Raw genomic sequence first — 21,015 nt, forward strand, 5'->3', positions numbered from 1 at the left:
TTTTATTGAATGCACTTCTCTTAGCTTCAGCTCCTGCCAGTTGAAGGGGTGATGTAGTCAGTTGTCCCCACCTTCCTATTCTATCCTTGGTGCACACCCCTTTTTTGCTACTATCTTGAGCACTTTGCACAACTACTACCCAGTTTCCTGTACAGGGAGGTGAATTGAGTGTGAAGATTTATGTCTGCATTGACTGGAAGGATGCAGTTTCTTTACCTATCTCTGTAAGGCTTATGAAGGGTCCCCAGTGTCACTCTCCTGGACTGTTGAAGTGGAAAGAGCACTGACTGACCTTGGACAAAACCTGGTTGGAGACTTAGATTTGAGTCCTTGGGAAAGTCGCTGAGCCTCAGTTTTCTCTTCCCTGAAATGGTGATAATAATTCCTGATTTTGCTTCCTTCCCTAACTGGTTAGGCTTAAATGAGCCAGCAGACGAAGGAGTGATTTGTGAACAGTAAAGTGCTAGGTAAATATAGGGTATTAGGAACCTCAGCTCGTGTATAATCCTCTGTGTGAGCACATGGATTCCTGTGTGTAAATCACACCCCTTTCCATACTCCTTTCAGGGAGTATTATCTTACCGTAATTTAGATGATCCCTCAGTATCGTCTTCTAATTGCATTTGAAAATTACAATTCTTTGGGTTCAGAATGGCTGAGACTTGGCTGCTACTGAGTATTTATCTTCATCTGCCTCAAGATGGTGCGCAAGAAGCATGTGCTGTCCTGCTTTCGAGATGCCCTCATGAGGCACGCATCCCCGGTCGTGCAGCTGGTGGCTCAGGATCAAAGAGTCTGTATCCACTTCATGAGCATACTTTTCGGTGAGATTAAAAGGGAAACTTGGCATGAATTTTGCATGTATAGCATGTATATTTGCTTTTGGGGTCTTAGAGAAATGTTCTTGGAAAGATAATTTAGACTTTTTGTGATGTAACAGTTTAATTTATTAGCAAATTGTTCTGTCATGATGATGAAGAAATGGTCCCCTTTCTAAGATACGTGATGCATTGTATGGCAACTGCCTTTGTCACAACTAACAGGTTAGTAAAATTGTGAAGATAAATATGGGAAATGTGTGATCTTTCAAAGAGTCCAGTCTGTATAGTCTTTGAACAGGATCAGAAGCTCCAGACTAGAATCTGCTGATCTGAGTATGACCCTGATTGAGTTATTTCCCCTCTTCTGTGCCTTAGTTTCTTCAAGTGTAAAATGAGATGGATTAAAATGTCCCTTCTTTTAATACAATTATAATGTCCTATGGAATGAGCCCTTTCAGAGAGGAGGGGAGCTAACTCATTTTGGGTACTTTTCTCTGCTAGAGGCTTTTCAGGCTTTTAACTGCCAAGACAATCCTTTAAGGGAGAGAGGATAATCCCTAAGGCTCAGGGAGGTCATAGCTAACAACTGGCAGAAATGGAATTTTACCCCAGGTCTGTTACAGACTCTAGAGCACACAGTTTTTATGCTGTGCCACACTGACTGTTTTTATCCTTTTAAAGCCAGAGTGGGTCATTGAAAGTCTAGGTGTTTGGTTAACATTGCTTAAAGCTGCTGTTAGTCTTAGACATTGCTTAAAGCTGCTGTTAGTCTTAGAATTCACATTGTGCCTTTGTGAGTTTGTTTCTCTTTTAATTATTAACTATCTCCCTCTTGTCTCCCTCTGCTCCAAGGACTGTTATGCAATGTGGAAGATGGGAGTGTAACAGACCTCTGTATTGAGGGTAAGATGAAGCTGTGTATACCTAGCATTTGAAGCTGAGGACGTGAGCCTGGTTATTTGAGACCTTGATGAAATCTTCCATTTTAGAGACAGATAAAGAAAACTCAGTTGTCAATCGTTAATTCTACATTTCTTTCTTGGGCATCTACTCTGTGCCAAGTACTGTATCAGACACTAGGGATACATAGATGGATAAGATGTGGCCCCTGCCCTCTAAGAGTTTACAGTCTGAAGGAGAGATTAGCTGGTAAATAATGAGAGCCGATGAGTGTTCTTACAAAGGCATGTACAAAACTCTATTCTTATGGCATTCATATTGGTTGGTTGTAAGTTGTCTGCACATAGGTGGTGGTTAAAGCTGTGGAAGTATGTGGGTTTACCTATAAAGGGCTCAAGCAGAAGGAAGACAAGCATTTGGATGAGAGGATTCTTGCAGAAAGAGCAAGAACTGTATCAGTTAGGGTCTAGTAGGAAAAAGAAACCACACAAGTTATTTGAACAGAAAAAAACTTTAATATAAAGAAATATTAACTAGATAACTGAAGGCAAAAAGAGAACACCAAGTTTTCACAGAGATAGCAATTTCAGAAAGCAGCTCCCATCTCTAGGGCTGGGGAAACAAAAGGGGAGATTGGAATTATTAAAATTTACAAGTTTGGAGGAAGAACCCCATATATGAAACTCAGACCTCTGAAGAGAGGATGATGCTTGGCTGTTGCTGGCTCCATGATCATCTAGCCACACAGTAAGCAGCTGTAACAGCCAGCAGCTGTAATAGATCATAAGTCAATATCATCTCTCAGTTTAGACAGTGTGGACAAACAAATGGACCGCTTGAAGTTCTGACCACTAGCAGGGGTGGGAGATTTCCCTTCACCGTTTTCCTCAAGGCCACTCCTTAGTGGGGTTATAATCCCAAAGCCATCCACTTCTGGTTGCTGCCAGCATAGCTTGCAAAACCCTCAACACCTCAAGAACTTCACTGAGGTGGTCTTCACTAGATGGAGACTGCAAAGCCAGAGGGAAAAGGACTTACTCTCTCCTCACTGTTTCCTGTTTGCTTCCTGCCTTCTCCCTGTTTTTTTGAGTGTTATCCTAGAATGCTTCTTTACCCTGGAAGTGGCAGAACCTTCCCACAGCAGCAGCTGAGTCCGGTTTGCAGCTTTTCCCACACTTTCAGAGCCAGCCTCTTCTCCATCCCTCCTGAAAGACACCAGCAGAGTATCACAAATGATTGTATAGAAGGGTGGGTTTGGGGTCAAGAGATAATATTATTGGCAATTATTGGTACAGGAATTCACTCGTAATTCTGTTTTCTAGTATATGAAGGAACAAATTCTGAGGAAGGAAAAAGGAGAGATAAGATAAAATGGTAATTTTCAACCTTGGCTACACACTAGACTTCTCTGGGGAACTTTGAAAATATCCAGCTGCTTAGGCTCTTTCTCTAGAGATTCTTATTTAATTGGTCTGAGATGAGACTTGGACATTAGTATTTTTTTGAAAACTTCCTAGGTGATTCTAATGTGCAGCCTAGTTGTGAACCACTGATATAAAACAATAAAGAAGCCAGAAATCTTTGGTTTGGATGTGCACACATAGTTTATTGAAGGAGATAGACAAATCTAATACCAATTAACACAAGCAAATGACTTTGAGTAGAAGGGCTATGAAAGGTGAGCTCTGGGGCAGGGGTTGTCTTCTGATTAGTAATGCTGTTCTGTCTGCTCAGTCCTTATCCAGCTAACAACTCAGCTGAAGTTAGAGCAGACCGTTCGTTGCTTGCTGGATGAGTGCCACAAAGAGGTCAGTAAATAGCTGTGGGTTCTTGAGTACCCCTCAGAATCCTCAGATGTCAGAGCTGGGCCAGCTCTTCTTTGGATAGATGGGGAGATTGAAATCCAGAGAGGAAAAGGGATTTGCCTGAGGTCATTGAGTCAGTGGCAGAGCTAGAGCTGGGGCCTGGGTCTTCTGATCCTGCTCCAGTACTCTTTGCAGCTTCTTTCCTTCCTCTTTCAATCTCCCAAATGCTGCCTTCATGTGGTGAAGTCCCATCTTTCTGGCATAATCATCCAATGGCCATTCTCTATATCCTCCTAAATACAATACAGATTTCCTTGAATTTATCTAGGAAATATGTTCACCATGTCTTAGCTTAGTATTTTTATTTGGTTTGAATAGTATACAGTATTTTGTACTGAAGGCATTTGCTTTCGTCAACATCTACGGTAAGCACTGAGTGGCTATGTTTAACCTACTTTCTTCAATGTAGTCAAAGATATCAATTAAGGATGCAGCTTTTGCATTGTATTTAAGATTTAGGAATAATATAGAATCACTTTTTATTTTTTTGCAAAGGGAAGACAAATGTTCATCTTAACACCATCAAGAGCAACATTTAATTATAAATTATATTAAATTGTATCATTATAATTACTCTGCATATGATTAATATATCAGATTGAATTTATAATTATACGTATCAGTACTTGTCATTATGATGATGCCACTTAACACTTTTTTTTTTAAGATTTTATTTTTCCTTTTTCTCCCCAAAGCCCCCCGGTACATAGTTGTGTATTTTTAGTTGTGGGTCCTTCTAGTTGTGGCATGTGGGATGCTGCCCCAGCATGGCTTGATGAGTGGTGCCATGTCCGCGCCCAGGATCCGAACCGGCAAAACCCCGGGCTGCTGAAGCGGAGCACACGAGCTTAATCACTTGGCCACAGGGCCGGCCCCCACTTAACGCTTTTGAGCACTTTTTATATGCTAGGCACTGTGTTACATGCTTTACATGCAACATCTTATTCAGTCCTCCCAACAACCCCATGAAGTTGGAACTATTATTATTTCCCGCCAGGGAAGTTAAGACTCTTATTTAAGGTGCTGTACCTAGTCAATAGAAAAGGTGAAATATATATCAACTCTCCCTGTAAAGCATCAAGCATAGTGCCTGGCAAATAGAGTGTTCAATAATAGTAGCTAAATTAACGATGATAATACTAGTATATATATATATATATTTTTTTTTTTTTTCCCACTGATCCAGAATTCTGTCTTTGTCACATTCCTAACTTTTACCCCTCTGGCTCTATAGGAGGCAAAATATGCTAATTTTAATTCAGTTTAACAAACATGTACTGAGCTGGGTACTGAGGACTCTGACAGGAATCTGACTCAGTCCCTTTCTTTAGGGGCTTCCCAGTGCGATAGGGGAGGCAGACACTTAGCTAAAGAAGCTGATTACCGATTGTGGTGAGAGACAGACACAATACAGGCTTTGGTGTGGATAGGGCAAGATAAATTTTGGTAAAAGATCTATCCTGATCCTAATTTATAGAGCAGAGTGTATTCACTTTCTGTAGCTGTGCAACATGCCCTCCATGCGAGGCAGCCTGTCCACCTTGACCCTTCTCGGCAAGTTGGTGGATGCCATCCCTGCTCTAGCAGACAAGCTTGTAATGGAGCATGGTGAGTGACCTTTGGGAAAGAGCTGCCACTACCCTTTCACCTGCTTTGATCACACTTCCATCTGGGTGGTCCAATGTATGGGTCCATTCCCATACGCCTGGGAAGTCATTACTTTTCTTCTCTAGGCTTTTCCCCATCTGCAAAATGTGCTCTATGTTGGCCAATTTGAAAAGTGTTTCTCAACTCTGGTCTTGGACAATTTCTATTCATTACATTAACACAAACTAATTAAGTACCTGCTATGAACCTTTCTTTTAGGTAGAAGGAGGAATTAATTCTGGAATATAGATGCACATTTTTCCTTCAGTAAAATGCAAATAAGTATTTCTAAACCTTGGTTTTCCCTTTTTACTAAGGGCCCAGAAATCATTTATTATGGGGGATTGTAGTTACTACCCCACTGCGGGCAACAGTTTGGATTTTCATATAGCCAGTAGACATTGTGAGGTTCCCCCAGCCCCTTGATTGTTCTCTGGACAGGTAACCTGATGGAACATCTCTTGAGAGGTTTAGTATACTCTAATGAAGGGGTGCAAGCTTCTGTCTGTTACCTCTATGGGAAGCTGTACTCCTCACCAATGGCAGCTGAGATGCTTTCAGGCCATTTCCGGGAGAAGCTGTGTCCTCTTTTCCTTTCCACCCTGGATGGTGCCCAGACAAAGGAGCTACAGATAAACTGCTTGGGTAAGACATGGGACTGGGGAGAAAAGAGAGAGAAAACTTTTGAGATTTTGCTTGAGGACTTGAGATATTGGCTCTCTAGTGGTGGGGAAGTTTGCTGCTTTGCAAAGGGTAGAAGCCATAGGTTTGGGAGATAAGATGCACAGATTGCAAAAGATGCCTAGAGTTGGTGTGGCATCTTACAAATGTTCCCTTTGGAAGGAGAAGAGGAAAGAAAGTGGGACAGCAATTTTTCTGCCTCCAGTCTTTACTGCTTGCCCTGGTGCATCCTGTACTTGCTGCCAAGTTAATCTTCACACTGCACAGCTCACGTCCTGTCAGTTTCCTATTTGGAAAATCATCTATGGCTCCCTCTGGCCTCCAGGGTGATCTCCAGGTTTCTCTGCTTGTTATTTGAGGCTCCTTAGGAGCCCCAGTGTACCCTTTCAGCCTTTTCTCCTGCTACTTGATTACCTAAGTACACAAGATCTATCAAATACTTCTGAGCAGGGAGCTTTTATATTTCGGACAGAGTAAATGGGTACTGTGATTGGTGACTGGGTGAGGGCCTGCTCCAGAGCCGAAGCTAGAGGAAAAAGCATACTCTGTGGATAACAATAGTTTACTTTCACAGTTTTGGCCAAGAACTCTGTTATGAACAGTCCAGCTACACATAGTAAGCATTCATTCTGTGCCAGGCCCTGTGCTAGGCTCTGGGGTCATAAAGATGGTCAAACCCAAGCTCTGTTCTGAAGGAGCTCATAGTCCAGTGTGGTAAGTGCTGTCATGGAGGTTGCACAGAAAAGGGCGGGATTCTATTCAACATAGTGCTAGAAGCCCTGGCTAGAACAATTAGGCAAGAAAAAGAAATTAAAAATACATTAAAATCATAAAGGAAGAAATAAAATAGTCTCTGTTTGCAGATGACGTCATCTTATTTATAGAAAACCCTAAAAACTCCACCAAAAAACTGTTAAAACTAATAAATGAATTCAGTAAAGTTGCAGGATACAAAATTAGTTGTGTTTCTATACACCAACAATGAACTGTCTGAAAAAGAAACTAAGAAGACAATCCCATTTACAATAGCATTAAAAAGAATAAAATACTTAGGAATATGTGTGGAGGCATGAAATTTCTAGGAGATATATGAGGGGCTATGTTGGGCGTACTCTGGTGCCTGTGCTCCTCTTGCCTCACTTCCTAACCTCTTCATTTTCTAGGTTTGCTGAGGCAGCTGCTGAAGTATGATCTCTTTGTGTCCATGATCATGAAGAAGTCTGTGCTGGCAGAAAGTAATGAGAGTGTTGAGGTGCCACTAGCAGAGACCTCACTGCCTTTGGTGCTCAAAAAGGTAGTTGTCTTGTGATTCCTGGTCTCTAGCTTCAATAACATGGGAACCTGAACACCTCCTGAGCCTTGTCCTCATCCACCATTCTTTCTATCTGGAATTTCCACAGTATTTTCTTACTGGCCAAAACATATGCTGTTAGAAGACCCAAAGTAGGTTTTTTTCAGTCATGAACTCTTATATCCACATCTTCCCCTTCACATCTGGGCTGCTTGAGAATAGAAAATACATGTAGTAATAGAAACAAAGCTACCTCAGTTGTTTTAGGGATAAGGCAGATAATAAACAAGTAAATGAATAAGTAAAGTAATTATAGATTGTGGTAAGTGCTGTAAAAGAAATAAAGAGGAGATGAGATAGTATGAAGAAAGCTGTCTACAGATTGAGTGATCGGGCAGGGTTTCTCTGAAGGGTTGACATTTGAGCTGACACTTGAAGAATTAAAGTAACCAGTGATCAATTATACTTTAGTGAAGCTGAAAGTAAATAAATAAAGTAAGTAAGTGAGTGAGTGAGTAAACCAGTGATACAAAGAGTGGGCAGAAAAGTTCACTAAAGTTTCAGGCAGAGGGAATAGCAAGTAAAGGCCAGAGGAAGGGAAGTGCCTGATGTGTTCCAAAAACAGATGGAGGCTGGTGGGATAGGAGGGTGAGCGGGAGGTGAAGTGAAGCGGCTCAAGATGAGGCTGGAGGTTAAGCAGGGAAAGTCATGCAAGTCCTGATAGGTCATGGTAAGAATTTAGGATTTTTTTAAAGATAGATTTTTCATAGTTAATTTTGTTTGTGATGGAAAAATAAGATTGGAGTGTTTCTTTCTCAACAAAATAAGGAATATACATTTTAAACCAAGAATCGTTGTTTTGCTTAATGGTTAAATATAATTTTTCTTTTTCCTTTTTTTTCTCTTTTTCTCCCCAAATCCCCCCAGTACATAGTTGTATATTTTTAGTTGTGGGTCCTTCTAGTTGCGGCATGTGGGACGCCACCTCAGCATGGCCTGATGACCAGTGCCATGTTGGTGCCAGGATCCAAACTGGCGAAACCTTAGGCCACTGAAGGGGAGTGCGCAAACTTAACCACTGGGCCATGGGGCTCGCCCCAATTATTTTTCTAAGACATTTTTTTTTCACATTTTAACAGCTCTGAAATTGGGAGACATTTTACTACCAATGGTGTGTCATAGTTTAATTATAGCTCTTTTTTTTTCTTAGTGGTACATAATATAATGGTTTGCCTTATATCAGTAGTGTCTTAAAATACATGTCATTTCCTATATAAAAGAGAACAAGATAAAGGTTAATATCTAGAAACTCCTTTGCATACTAACAGAAAGGTTTTTTATGTGTCCATTTTTAAGTCAACATGACTGAGATGGGGTTAAGCTTGCAGCCCTCAGATGCATCTCTACCAGCTGTGAGTGTGATTTGGTCCTTTTCCTTGGAAGCTCCAAAACCAGGCACACGCTCCTGTGTCTTCCTCTTTAACCATATAATATATCTTCTACTCATCATTTTCCCACCAGAAGGCCAGTTTCTACTACATTTAAAATCTGTTGTTGCAGTTAACTCTTTCCTTGATTTCTGAAAATGTTATAGGGACTCCTGATAGCTCAGGTGTCCAGCAGGAGTTTGGATGTTATTCAGAGTATAGTGGAAATTCATTGAAATGTTTTGAGCAGAGGAGAAACTTGATCTAAAATTTTGATGAGGGAGGCATCTCAGTTGTGGGAAGACTCCTAGATTTGGACATGACTGACCTGGTTTCTGCCTTAGATTTGCCACTTATTCGCTGTGTGGCCTAGGGTAAGTGACTTAACCTCAGTGAGCTTTATAAGTCCTTCCTCTGTGTTGAGGCTCCCGAAGAAGACCCCAGGTTCAATGATTCGCTAGGAGGACTCACAGGGCTCAGTGTATAGTCATACTCACAGCTATGATTTATTACAGTGAAAGAATACAAAGCAAAATCAGCAAAGGGAAAAGGCACATGGGATGAAGTCCAGGGGAAAGCCAGGCACAATCTTCCAAGAGTCTCCCAGTGGAGTCACACAGGAGGCACCTTATTCCTCCAGCAATGAACTGTGACACCATGTGTGAAATGTTGCCTACCAGAGAACCTCACTAGAGTCTCACTGCCAAGGTTTTTGGGGCACTGGCTCACCACGTAGGTACCCTTTGCCTAGCACACACCAAAATTCTAGACTCCTAGAAAGAAAGCAGGTGCTGAGCATAAGCTACATTGTTTGTACAAATAGTTTAGTGTGTACAAATAGTTTGTCACAGTGTGCCACTCTTATCAGTTCTGAAAGTGGGGGGAACTCTCCTGAAACCTAACTTCCCAAATCCAGTCAATGGCCAACCTTGCAGGCAGGCCTTTCTAAGGAAAACAGTCTCCAGTCTGCTATGTTAACTCTTTTCTGCACACTCTGTAAAGTGAGGCTTATAGTAGAACCTTTCCTTGTTATATCTCAGGCTTGTGGCAAACATCGAAACCAGATAAGGGCTGTGAAAGTACTTTTGTCAGTGAAGGTCTGAGCCCTACTTGGTGACGATTTTAGTATTCTTTGAGTGCCATTGTGTTCTTTTACTCTGTTTCTCATTTGCTGCTGTTCACAGAAACTCCTTTCCATAATACATAACTGCTCTCCCTGAGCACCATCCTTGTGCCTGGCGCCCTGTAGTGTAGGAGGGACCCAGAGACAAATTAGGCTCCTGCCCTGAGGCCACTTCCCTCTGGTCCTGTCAGTGCTGTGACTGTGGCACTTCCGCTGCCTGTTTCTCCAGCTTCTCCTCTCTAGAGATGAGACTCTGCAGGTAGCCAGTGCCCACTGTATAACTGCGGTGCTGGTCCACTCCCCAGCGAAGCATGCCTCAGCCTTCATCCATGCTGATATCCCAGGTAGGGGACTCCTTCTAATCTTCTCCTCCAAGGACCCCAAAGTTCTGATGGGAGACCCTCGAATCATACCAGCAGCAGTCCTGTCGGGGGTTCTTTGATAATGCATACTGGAGGGATGTGTTGTTGGCAGGTTCAGTTGTACATGACAGACTTTAGGAAGCGGTCCTCGTAAAGTCTGAATCCTCTTGCTACAGATTTCTTACATGACCTTGAGCAGTTTGTTACTGATCTTTGTCATTTATTTAACCATCTATTTATATGAATAAACACCTAGTGTGGGGTGGTGGAAAGACTTGTGGACTAGGAGGGCGAGGGCAATTGATGTTTCCTGAAGGCTTATTATGAGCCAGGAAATGTGTCCTGAGGTGTGTTGTAAATGTTGCCTCATCTTTTCTTTTTTATGGATAAGGAAATTGAGGGTGAGAGAAGGGAAATAATTGCTTTAAATCGACAAGGCTTTCATTGACAGAGAAGGGGTATAAACTCAAGTCTCTCTGGCTCTAAAAACTTTTCTCTGTATCCTGTTGCTACCCATCTTGAGAATTAGGAGACTTGAGTTCCAGTCCTACCTCCACTACTAACAATACCTCTCTCCGGGTCTCAGTTTCCCCGTCTGTTAGAAAGATGAGGTTAGACCATACCCTGAGGGCATTTTCCAAGTGTATTTGTGAATTGCTGATAATGTCTTCTGGAAAGGATGTGTGAACAAATGAAGTAACACGTGTGAGATGTTGAATAAATCCAAGGCCCTAGCATTAGTTATGGGATCATGATTACACAGTTGTCATTTATTGTTTTCTCCCCTTCTCCCCGGCCAGAGTTCCTCTTTGAGCATCTTTCCTCTTCCAACGAAGTGCTTGTCTGGTCCAGCTACAACTGCTTGATACTCCTGGCAGAAGAGCCACTCTTCTTTTCCAAGTGCCACACGGTGTACGGTTGGTAATGGCTGTCCTATATTAGCTCTGGGTCAGGTGGACAGCACTTTGAGGTTGGGTAGCATCAGCAGTGATGGGGAAGGTCTCCTACACCTTGGATGGGGTGCTGGGCCTGATCATTTCCATCAGCCCAAACTCATTACTATATCCCATGTACAATCAGTGATATCCAAACAGTTCTTCTCTTCACTGATTAGCAGATGTATATATATTTAGCAAGAGACGGGCACTCCTATTAGTCACTAGATGAATTCCTGTTGCACCTTAAGAGCAACTTTACTCAGCCTTGGATTCAGTCTTTTCTTGTGCCCCAGATATCTCTCCAACTAGTTAGTCCCTAAGGTTTGCTGATTCATCCTTTCAATGTTTCTTGAAACTGTCCCTTTCTTTTCCTTCCTGGAGGTACTTTCCTTGTCTGGGACTTTTTATATCACATCTGAATTTTTAGACTGGGCACATTCATTCATTCATTTTATATTCTCTGTTCTTATTTTATGTCAGGTACCAGGCTGGGACCTGGAGATTTAGAGGTACATATAATATGGTCCCTGTCCTCTGGAAGGGGAGAGAGAGATAAGCAAACTGATTAGGGTTCTGCCAGAGGGAAGTACAAGAGGTATGAGAGCTCAGGGGAGGCCCACAGCTCTGCCTGAGTGGATCAGGGAAGGCTTCCTGGAGGAGTGGAGGTCTGACCTGATTCTTTGAGGAGGAACAGGAGTGTGTCTAGTGGAGAAGGTGCAGTTCAGTCATTAAGCATTCACTAAATACCTTGAGTACTAGGGCCTGTGCTATGGCATGTGCTGTGTTTCAGGAGAGAGAGATAAATCAGATAAGGGCTTGCCCTCAAAAATCTCACAGTCCCATTCCATGAGCTCAACTTGTCAGGGCCCCTCCATGAGGGGCCTCCAGCAAATATGTGCTGTCCAGAGCCTCTTACCTTTCCTGGGCAGGCAGTGAAGGAACTACCAAACACTGATCCCTGGCCTCTGCCATGTCACTTTGACATAGGGATCGAGTCGGTGGTGAGGAGCCTACAGGGAAGCCTGAGGACGAACAACACAGAGCTGCACAAGCAGGGCCTGCTGCTCTTTGCTGAGATCCTGACTCGGTGAGCAAAGCAGTGGAGCGTCAGGCCTGTAAGGGCCAGACCAGAGAAGGAAAGAAGTGAAGTGTTTATTCCTGGTAGGGTGAGTAGTAAGAGTTCACTCACTCATTTCTTGTTTGCCACTTCTCAGGCAGCCAGAGGAGATCAAGCTGTTCACAAGCTCAGCCATCTGCAGAGATGCTAACCGTGCTCTCCAAGTGGCAGTGAGCAGCCCAGTGCTGGAGGTGGCCACTGAGGCAGTGAAGGCCACTTCTGCCTTTCTGAGGTGAGAGACCCAGGCAGGATGAGATTTATCCCTGCATGTACCTGAGGGCCTGTCAAGGCCAGGGCAGCTTCCAGAGGGTACTTCTCCATTACCTCAGGGAAGTTTTCTGGAATTTTTTCTTTCTGCTACTCAATTTACTCTGTTCCTGCTTCTGGAACTGCCTGTCACATGTTGGATCCTGAGCTGGTCCTCTAATTTTCTTTGTTTTCTGACAGTTTTTAATCTCTTTGTTGTTATCCACTAGTTTCTGGGAGATTTTCTTGACTTTATCTTTCAATTCTTCTACTGAGTGTTTTATTTCTGCTTTAATATTTTTAATTTGGAAGCGTTCTTTCCAAATCTCTGCATTTTTTTTTTTTTTTGTAAAGAAGCCTAGCCCTGAGCTAACATCTGTTGCCAATCTTCTTCTTTGTGCTTGAGGAAGATTGTTGCTGAGCTAACATCTGTGTCAATCTTCCTCTGTTTTATATGTGGGACGCCACCACAACATGACTTGATAAGCAGTGTGTGGATCTGTGCCTGGGATCTGAACCCATGACTCCTGGGCTGCGCAAACTTAACCACTATGCCACTGGGCTGGCCCCGACTGCGTTTTTTAATAGCATTTTATTCTGTATTTATTTCATGGATGTATTTTTTCTTAATCTCAGTCTTTGTTTTAGTCCAGACTTTTCCCCCACTTCCTTTCTGCTAATTGATTTCTGTCTAAAATACTCTTCTCTTAAATCTTTGCATGACTGGCTTCTTCCCATCATTCAAGTCTCATTCAGAGCATCCTTCCTTAATTGACCCATTAGGCTATTATAGCACTTGCCAAACACTTCATACTTTTTGTTTATTCATTTTCTCTGTGTCTCTCTTTCACCATAATATTATCACAAACAGATCAGAGACCATGTCAGTTTTTTCACTGCTATATGCCTCGCTCCTAATAGATAGTCAGTATATGAATGAAAGATGTTAAAATGGATGGTGAAACTAAGAGATCCTAGTGTCAAGATGGGAAATTATTCCTTAGCAAGGTGCTTGATATCTTGGGAAAAAGTGATGGAGGAAACTCATATGTATTTATATAGTAACTTTTGTTTCCGTGTTTTCCCTTTTAAAATCTAGCAAAGTAATATATTCAAATAGTAAAAAATAAAATATACAGAAGGTTTATAAGGAAAAGGAACAGTCTCCTGTCCCCACTTCCTAAGGGAAACTAATTTTAACCCATTTGGGTTTTAGTTCTGGTGATTATCTCCCTAAATCTAAACAATATGCTTTTAATGCTGTTTCTTTATTTGTCAATTTAGGACATTATTCATTGACTCACCAGTAAGAAAGACCAAGATTTAGCTCACATTATTTTGTCTTCTCTACGTTTCCTTGGCATTTTTTTTAACATTTTATTTTTCCTTTTTCTCCCCAAAGCCCCCTGGTACATAGTTGTATATTTTTAGTTGTGAGTCCTTCTAGTTGTGGCATATGGGATGCCGCCTCAGCATGGCTTGATGAGCGGTGCCATGTCCGCGCCAAGGATCCAAATCAGCGAAACCCTGGGCCGCCAAAGTGGAGTGCACGAACTCAACCAATTGGCCACAGGGCTGGCCCCTTCCTCAGCATTTTTGCTAGTTAATATTTTGTGTCTTCAAACTGTTAGATACTTAAAGCTTATATTTCTTCTTCCCTTAACTTGAAGCAGTATCTCTTGGCTCCCCACATGGTTAGCTGAGTACATTAGCACCCCAGCTCTTCCTTTCCCCTCTCCTCCCTACCTTCTACTTCTCAATGTCAGTCAACTATGCCTTTAATTTTACATTGTAAATGTCGTTAATATTTATAGTCTCTTCTGTAGCCATATTTAAATCTTTGTGATTTGACTCTTGGTTCTAAAAATTGAAACAAAAAATAGCATTTACATTACAATAACGTCAGTCTGTCTCTTTTTCCCTTCTGTCCTTTCCTGGATTTGAATCTCTGAATCTTGGGCATGAATCCCAGGGAGAGTGAGATGAGTAAATCAGCAGGGTAAAAAAGGCATAGAATGAGAGCAATGTCGATCAGAGTTACCCATACAGAGGTGGAAGTCTCCCAGGAGGTCCGTGTTAAGAGGCACTGGTAGCATCTTTCAGGCAGGAGGTGGTATTTGAACTGTGCAATGAGGGATGAGAGAGATTTAGATTGGTGGAAAGACCATGGTTGACCAAAACATGTGAGTGGGAAAGTTTAGGGATTACTGAGGGTACAGTAGCCAGTGTGGCCAGCAGGTTGTGTGGAGGGGAGTAGTACATGAAGAACCTGGAAAGCTAGTTGGGTCAGAACTGTGGAGAGCGATAGGTAGGGGGCTAGTTATTAATCCTTAGATGATTTTAATTTCCCAGAATGTTTACTGAAGTGGACCCTCTGAGGTAGAGTGGTTCAGAGGGTCTCTGGGAAGCACAACTGGAAGGAGGAGTGAGAACTACTGAAAAGAATTTAAAGAGTTTGGAAGCAGGGCCTGACGATCAGTGTAGGGTAGAAACTTAGAGCTTCCAGAAATGAAGAAGGAAAGGGAAAATCAAGCCTTAACTGTATACAATTAACTGAGTGCCTGTTAGAAGATCCAACAGATTACTCTCAGTGTTCAGAAAAGACCCAGAGAAGAGGGTCAACATAGGTTTCTCCTTAGTTACAGCCCTGGGTTGAATAGCATCCCTCTAAAATTCATGCCCACCAAGATATAATTAACTTATGATGAGGTCATCCAGTGTGGGCTCCTAAATCCAATGACTGGTGCTCTTATGAGGAGAGGGGGATTTGGACATATAGTGACAGACATACACAGAGGGAAGACAGCCACATGAAGACAGAGGCAGAAATTGGAATGATGCAGCTACCAGCCAAGGAATGACAAGATTGCTGGGAACCACCAGAAGCTGAGGCAAGGCAAGATTCTTCTGTAGAGCTTTTAGAAGGAGCCAACACCTTAATTTCCGACGTCTAACACACAGAACGATGAGAGAGTAAATTTCTGTTGTTTTAAGCCACAAAGTTTGTGGTAATTTGTTACAACATCCCTAGATAACCAATACAGCTACCTTATACCCTCTCAAACTTGACTTATGTCCCCTAGCCTGTCATTCATTCACTTAACGTCTTTTTTATTTAGTATCAATTTACAATGCGTCCAGCTCTGTTTAGGTAAAGTGAAAAGATGGAATTGGTCCCTGACCTCTTGGAGCTCAGAATTAGACTAGTCAGTGACCCTGGCCTCTTCTGAGTCTATAGAATGTGAGGGTTCAAATGGACCCTAAGCATGACTTTCCACATCGATGCACCTTTAGTTCTAGATGGTACTTCTTTCACCAGGAGGCCCTTCTCAGTGAGAAAACCCTCTGTATCCTTAGTAACAATAAGAACAGCTATAGCTGTTATTTATAATGACTTACCGTCTATTAAGCATCGTGTTAAGTGCTTGACATACATTATGTAATTTGATCCTTAGAACAGTTCTGAGGGGAGTACTATTAACTCTCGTATAATAGGTGAGGAAATTGAAGATTAGAGAGGATGAAGACTGTGCACAAAGTCATGTAGCTGGATAAGTGTTGGAGCAAAGATTTTTATCAGATCAGATCCCGGACCTGTGTTCTGATCCACCACACTGCCCTCCATCGCCCAAGAACCTGAGGGTATCTTAGAGTACCCTTACCTTGCCCTAAACCTGCCTTTGTCTTTCTGGATGCAGGAAGGACCATCAGAGTGCTCTACCTGTGCAGTACAGGGAACTGCGGGCCTTACTTGAAGCCATGCTGAGCCGGTGTGCAGATTTTTCCCAGACTCCGCTGAACAGGAGGATCCTGGTCAGTGCACTGCAGCCTGCTTCTTCTGGAGATCATGCTGTAATGTGTTTTTACAAGATAATTAGTACATTGCCTTACATTTATATGCCACTTTATAGCTTTTTCGCACGTATACACACCTACAATGAGATGTTATTTTTTTCCTAACTGCAAAGCTGTGAGCCTTAGTAATTGCTATCCTTGTTTTTACAGATTAGGAAACTCAAACCACAGGGGTTAAATAATTTTTCTCTAAGGTCAAAAACGAGCAAGTATCTGAGTTTGGATAGTAAACCCTAGGGTGTTTGTACGCAAGCCTACTACGCACTTTGTCTTTTATATCATCCAAGCAGGTATGGTAAACATGCTCACAAAATTATTCAAGGCTGGATTCACTAGAATCTTAGAAAGAATCTGACCAATGTGCAATGTGTTGGAATTGTTGGCTTCTAATGGCCCATGGACTTAAAATATCAGGAAGGATACTGTTAATGTGAATGCTGATTATGTCTTTCAGATTGACTTTGGAAACTAAGCTCTTCACACCTGATAGGGTGGGGATTTTCATGTGTTTTGGAGAAACTAATATGGGTATCACAGCCAGTTAGGCTCATGTCCCCCAGCCTGTGACAGCCTTCTGTGGTTCACAGGGAGACAGGTGGTTAAGGTTCCCTTCTACTCTTTTTCAAAAGAGCTATCAAATGGCTAGATTTGTGAGGATATAAACAAGATCCCCTGGAAAGTGTTAGGTATATGGGAACGCCAGATTTTGTGACAGGAAGAAGTCTGTAGCACAGACTGGGACACAGAGTACTCACTTGACCAATAGGTTCCCCTCTCTTCTCACCTCAGGGCCATGCCTCCAGCAGAGATTTGGAGAAGGGCATTCTTCGAAGGGGAAAGTTCCTCCTGAGCACTCTGGAGGGATTTAGAAATGCCTGCAGGTGAGGGGCCCTCTGTGGTTTGAGGCAGTAGTGTGGAGGTAGAAGGGATTCAGACAAAGGATGAAGTTCTAGAAGCAACACTTGACTTCTCATGCTTTGCTGCATAGTGAGAGGACTTTGGCTGGGGTGGGGAGTGGGAGTGTGTATAGGGTATGGAGGGGGTGTGTGGAGGAGGCTTGAGCACAGGTAGCTAGAGGAGGGGGTTTCTAAAGATTCCCTCCTAGTGAAGTTTTTGTTACTGTGAAATGAGGTTGTGTTCCATTCAGCTTTATTCCTCTTCCCAAATAACTTAACCCTGTAGGTGTTCACTGAATGTTTGTTGGATTAATTTAGTTCACATTAACAAACGTTTGTTGTATCTGCTGTGTGCCAGGCCTGGTGCTAGATAGTGAAAGTAGAAAGATAAGGCAGATTGGCTTCTGCCCGCAAGGAGCTCACAGTGTCTTGGGGAAGAGACAGTTTTGTGTACATATGTGCAATTTATTAGGTTGTGACAAATCTGAGGAAGGCATTCCAGGTAGAGCAGCATATATAAAGGCAAGGAGATGTGAAACAGTGAACAGCATGGTATGTTCAGTGGAGTGGAAGAGTCATGTATTACAGGAGAGGTGGTGGGGAGCACGAAGCTGGAGAGGTAGCCAAGCACCAGGTCCTCCCTTAGTGGGGCCTCTTGAATTTTCTTCAGATCTGCTGATAGGTATACTTTCCCTGGACCCTGAGCTCAAGCATCCCTCTAGCAGGATGCTTCTAACCTTTATGTTGCATAGGTGGTGGTAGATACACTCACACATTGATTTCTCAGGTTGGCTGTGGAATTCCAGAATGAGCCTTCAGCCCAGGAGAATCCATTCACAGCTCCCACTGCCGAGAAAGAAGACACCCTGGAGGACTTCTCAGAATTTCTTCTCAGTGCTTGTGACTCCCTGTGTATCCCCATGGTGATGGTGGGTTCCCCTGAACCATGGACAGCATAAAGTTTGGGTTTTTTTTGAGGAAGATTATCCTTGAGTTAACTGCTGCCAATTCTCCTCTTTTTGCTGAGGAAGACTGGCCCTGAGCTAACATCCATGCCCATCTTCCTCTACATTTTTATATGTGGGACGCCTACCACAGCATGGCGTGCCAAGCGGTGCCATGTCTGCAGCTGGGATCCGAACTGGCGAACCCAGGGCCGCCAAAGCGGAATGTGTGAACTTAACCGCTGCACCACCGGGCCAGCCCCCCAGTATAAAGTTTGCGGTAGAGAAGAATGTGAGAGTGAGCCAGGCTGAGAGATGCAAGGCAGTGACTATTCAACTGGACCTTGTGAGGTTTTCAGCAGGGTTGTTCTTTCAGCCACTTTTCCTTTGGTTTTAAAAACAAAGTATAGTGTTTCATTTTAAAACTAATAGGTGGCTCTTAAGAAAAAGTATAAAGCAGTAATAATAAAATAATAAATATATAATATTTATGGAGTGATAAATGCCTTTTATTGATTACCTAATTCATCCTCCCAATGACCCTATGAGATAGGTTCTATAATTTCCCCTGATTTAAAGATGAGGTTGTCATGTTCCTATGGTTATAAAGCAAGTGCATGATGGTGCTGAGATTTGAACCCAAGCGTCCTTCTGCTTAGTAAAGGGTGGCGGTGAGTGTCTGTGATCCAGGCTTCCCTAAGGAATATATATGTGTATTCTGTAAAATGGGAGATGGCCGCTCTGAAGAAAGACCTGGTCCGGAAGAGCTTCATTTTGGGCTGACTTGAGATGGAGGTGACAGGAAGAGCAGGAACCAGAAATGCTGATTGCCCAGATGACCTTGGATGGGTCCTATCCTGTTTGAGGTTTGGACATCCTATGAGCCTTTGAAGAGTCCTGTGTTAGTGGGGGAAGGTCACTTCCAAAACCTTTACTGGGAACAGTAGGTGGCAGCAGGGAGGCAGCCTCTGGTTCTGAGGGTAGCGAGCCTCTTTTCCTTGAAGTTCTTTGAGCCAGCAAGGCCAGGCTCTTGAGGTGGCGTGCCCTAACAGTAACACTTGAGCAGTTCACGTTGGTTTCCTCATCTGCTCATTCCTCCTAGATTTATGAAGTGTTAGAGCTAGATCTAGAACCAGATCGTAGAATTATTATATTATCCTTCGTTCTACTTTTCTGTATTATACACATTTTTTTTAATGAGCATGTATTATTTTTCTAATTAAAAAAACAAAAACTTGTTTTAAAAACTAAAGGAAAGGTATCTATAAGAACAATGTCTCTGAGGGCTTAGCTATTTACAGATAGGGAACTGAGACACCAAGAGGGGAGAGGAGGTCTGACCCAGGGGCACACAGGGGCTTTGTGCAGAGCTTGAACTAGAACCCAGGTTTCTCTACTCTTAGTATAGAGCTTTGTCTAGTACATCTGGCTGCCTCATGACTTTGTTCATAGATCACATGAAAAATAAATTTGAAGGCAGTTTGTAAGCTATATTATTATTACTATGGCTGAGTGTCACTCTGCATTATAGTCTAGAAAGCACTTTTTACACATCAGATCTCATTTGTTTCTGGGAGATCGGTCTTGTTATTCTTGTTTTACTCTTTTTGGTACAGTGGCCCAGAGAGGTAAAGTATCTTACACAATTTATTTATTTATTTTAAAGATTTTATTTTTCCTTTTTCTCCCAAAGCCCCTCAGTACATAGTTGTGTATTTTCAGTTGTGGGTCCTTCTAGTTGTGGCATGTGGGATGCCGCCCCAGCATGGCCCGATGAGAGGCACCATGTCAGTGCCCAGGACCTGAACTGGCAAAACCCTGGGCCGCTGAAACAGAGCGTGCAAACCTAACCACTCGGCCACAGGGCTGGCCCCATCTTACACAATTTATTAAGTTGTAGTTGTAAGCCTTGGATATAGGCTTGTGACTTCAGCTTCCCTAGCTTGTCTTGTACATTTCACATGAAAAGCTTTAGTCTACTGTTGCTAGATTTGATGACGGCTTTGCCGATGCTTTTTCTTCTTGAGGGGCTCAGTCCTCTGGGCTGTGTTCTCCTTCCTGATTCTTTGCAGAGGCACTCAGAGGAGGCCACTCACCCAGGCTTGATGGAAGTTTTCCTGTCGATTCTACACAGCCTGTTTGTCATCGTTCCCCACATGAAGGAGAAGTTCTCCAAGAAGCTCGGTAGGCAGCAGGCAAATGTGGAAGTTGGGAGGAAGGCAGGCACCTTAGGCAGCTTCTCGGAGTACTCAGACCTTAGAGAATAACCCGTGGATGCGAGGTTTACATATTCAGGCAGAATCTGTGTCCGTGCTCTGCCCAGTGTTAAGTGGAAGGGAGTATCATCTAGCAACCAAAAGTCTGTAAAGGCAGTTCTCAAATTTATCGCTACTTCTCTGAGAATGTCAAGGAGGGTCCAGTTCAGAGCCCACAATATATCTCTTTCCACAATACTCTCATAGTCCATATTCCCTCAAATGTCACAAAATGTTTAGCATCTCTGACTTCTGAGCACTGAATGCTAGAAGTACCCCCAGTCATTGTGACAACTGAAAAACATCCCCAACTACTTCCACATGCCTTCTAGGGGAGTGGTAGCACCGTGTGAAAGCTGCTGTCTACCTATACACTGGAACGCCTTCCTAAAATTGAACCTTCCTAAAATTGAGTCAAATGGCTCATGACTCATTCAGCCTTCTCCAGGCCTTCTTGCATCTGTTTATTTTCTTCTCTAGTCATTTTTTCTCTCTTAAATGTGAACCTTCTTTTCCCACTTCTCCAGTTTTCACTGTATAAATACCTCAATCTGCAGAATAAGCCCGGGAATCAGAGTCAGAATTTCCTTTATCTTCCTCAGAAAGTGGTAGTGATAGTGAGAAGGAGGGCTAGACAAAAATAGAAA

General features: G+C 42.8%; 1 protein-coding gene across 1 annotated transcript in view; it reads left to right on the plus strand.

Annotated features, from left to right (window-relative positions):
* Nucleotides 1–21,015, plus strand: part of MEI1 (meiotic double-stranded break formation protein 1) — a 69,794-nt gene that overhangs the window by 2,500 nt on the left and 46,279 nt on the right. The window contains exons 2-15 of the mRNA XM_001502603.6: nt 701–824; nt 1,674–1,724; nt 3,456–3,529; nt 5,089–5,194; nt 5,675–5,878; nt 7,078–7,208; nt 9,985–10,099; nt 10,918–11,034; nt 12,043–12,142; nt 12,270–12,404; nt 16,117–16,231; nt 17,063–17,154; nt 17,957–18,098; nt 20,186–20,297. Of these exons, the coding sequence (XP_001502653.4) occupies nt 701–824; nt 1,674–1,724; nt 3,456–3,529; nt 5,089–5,194; nt 5,675–5,878; nt 7,078–7,208; nt 9,985–10,099; nt 10,918–11,034; nt 12,043–12,142; nt 12,270–12,404; nt 16,117–16,231; nt 17,063–17,154; nt 17,957–18,098; nt 20,186–20,297 (1,618 nt within the window). The remainder of the gene's footprint in view (nt 1–700; nt 825–1,673; nt 1,725–3,455; nt 3,530–5,088; nt 5,195–5,674; nt 5,879–7,077; nt 7,209–9,984; nt 10,100–10,917; nt 11,035–12,042; nt 12,143–12,269; nt 12,405–16,116; nt 16,232–17,062; nt 17,155–17,956; nt 18,099–20,185; nt 20,298–21,015) is intronic.

This window comes from Equus caballus, chromosome 28, assembly GCF_041296265.1.
Source record: "Equus caballus isolate H_3958 breed thoroughbred chromosome 28, TB-T2T, whole genome shotgun sequence".
NCBI lineage: Eukaryota > Metazoa > Chordata > Mammalia > Perissodactyla > Equidae > Equus > Equus caballus.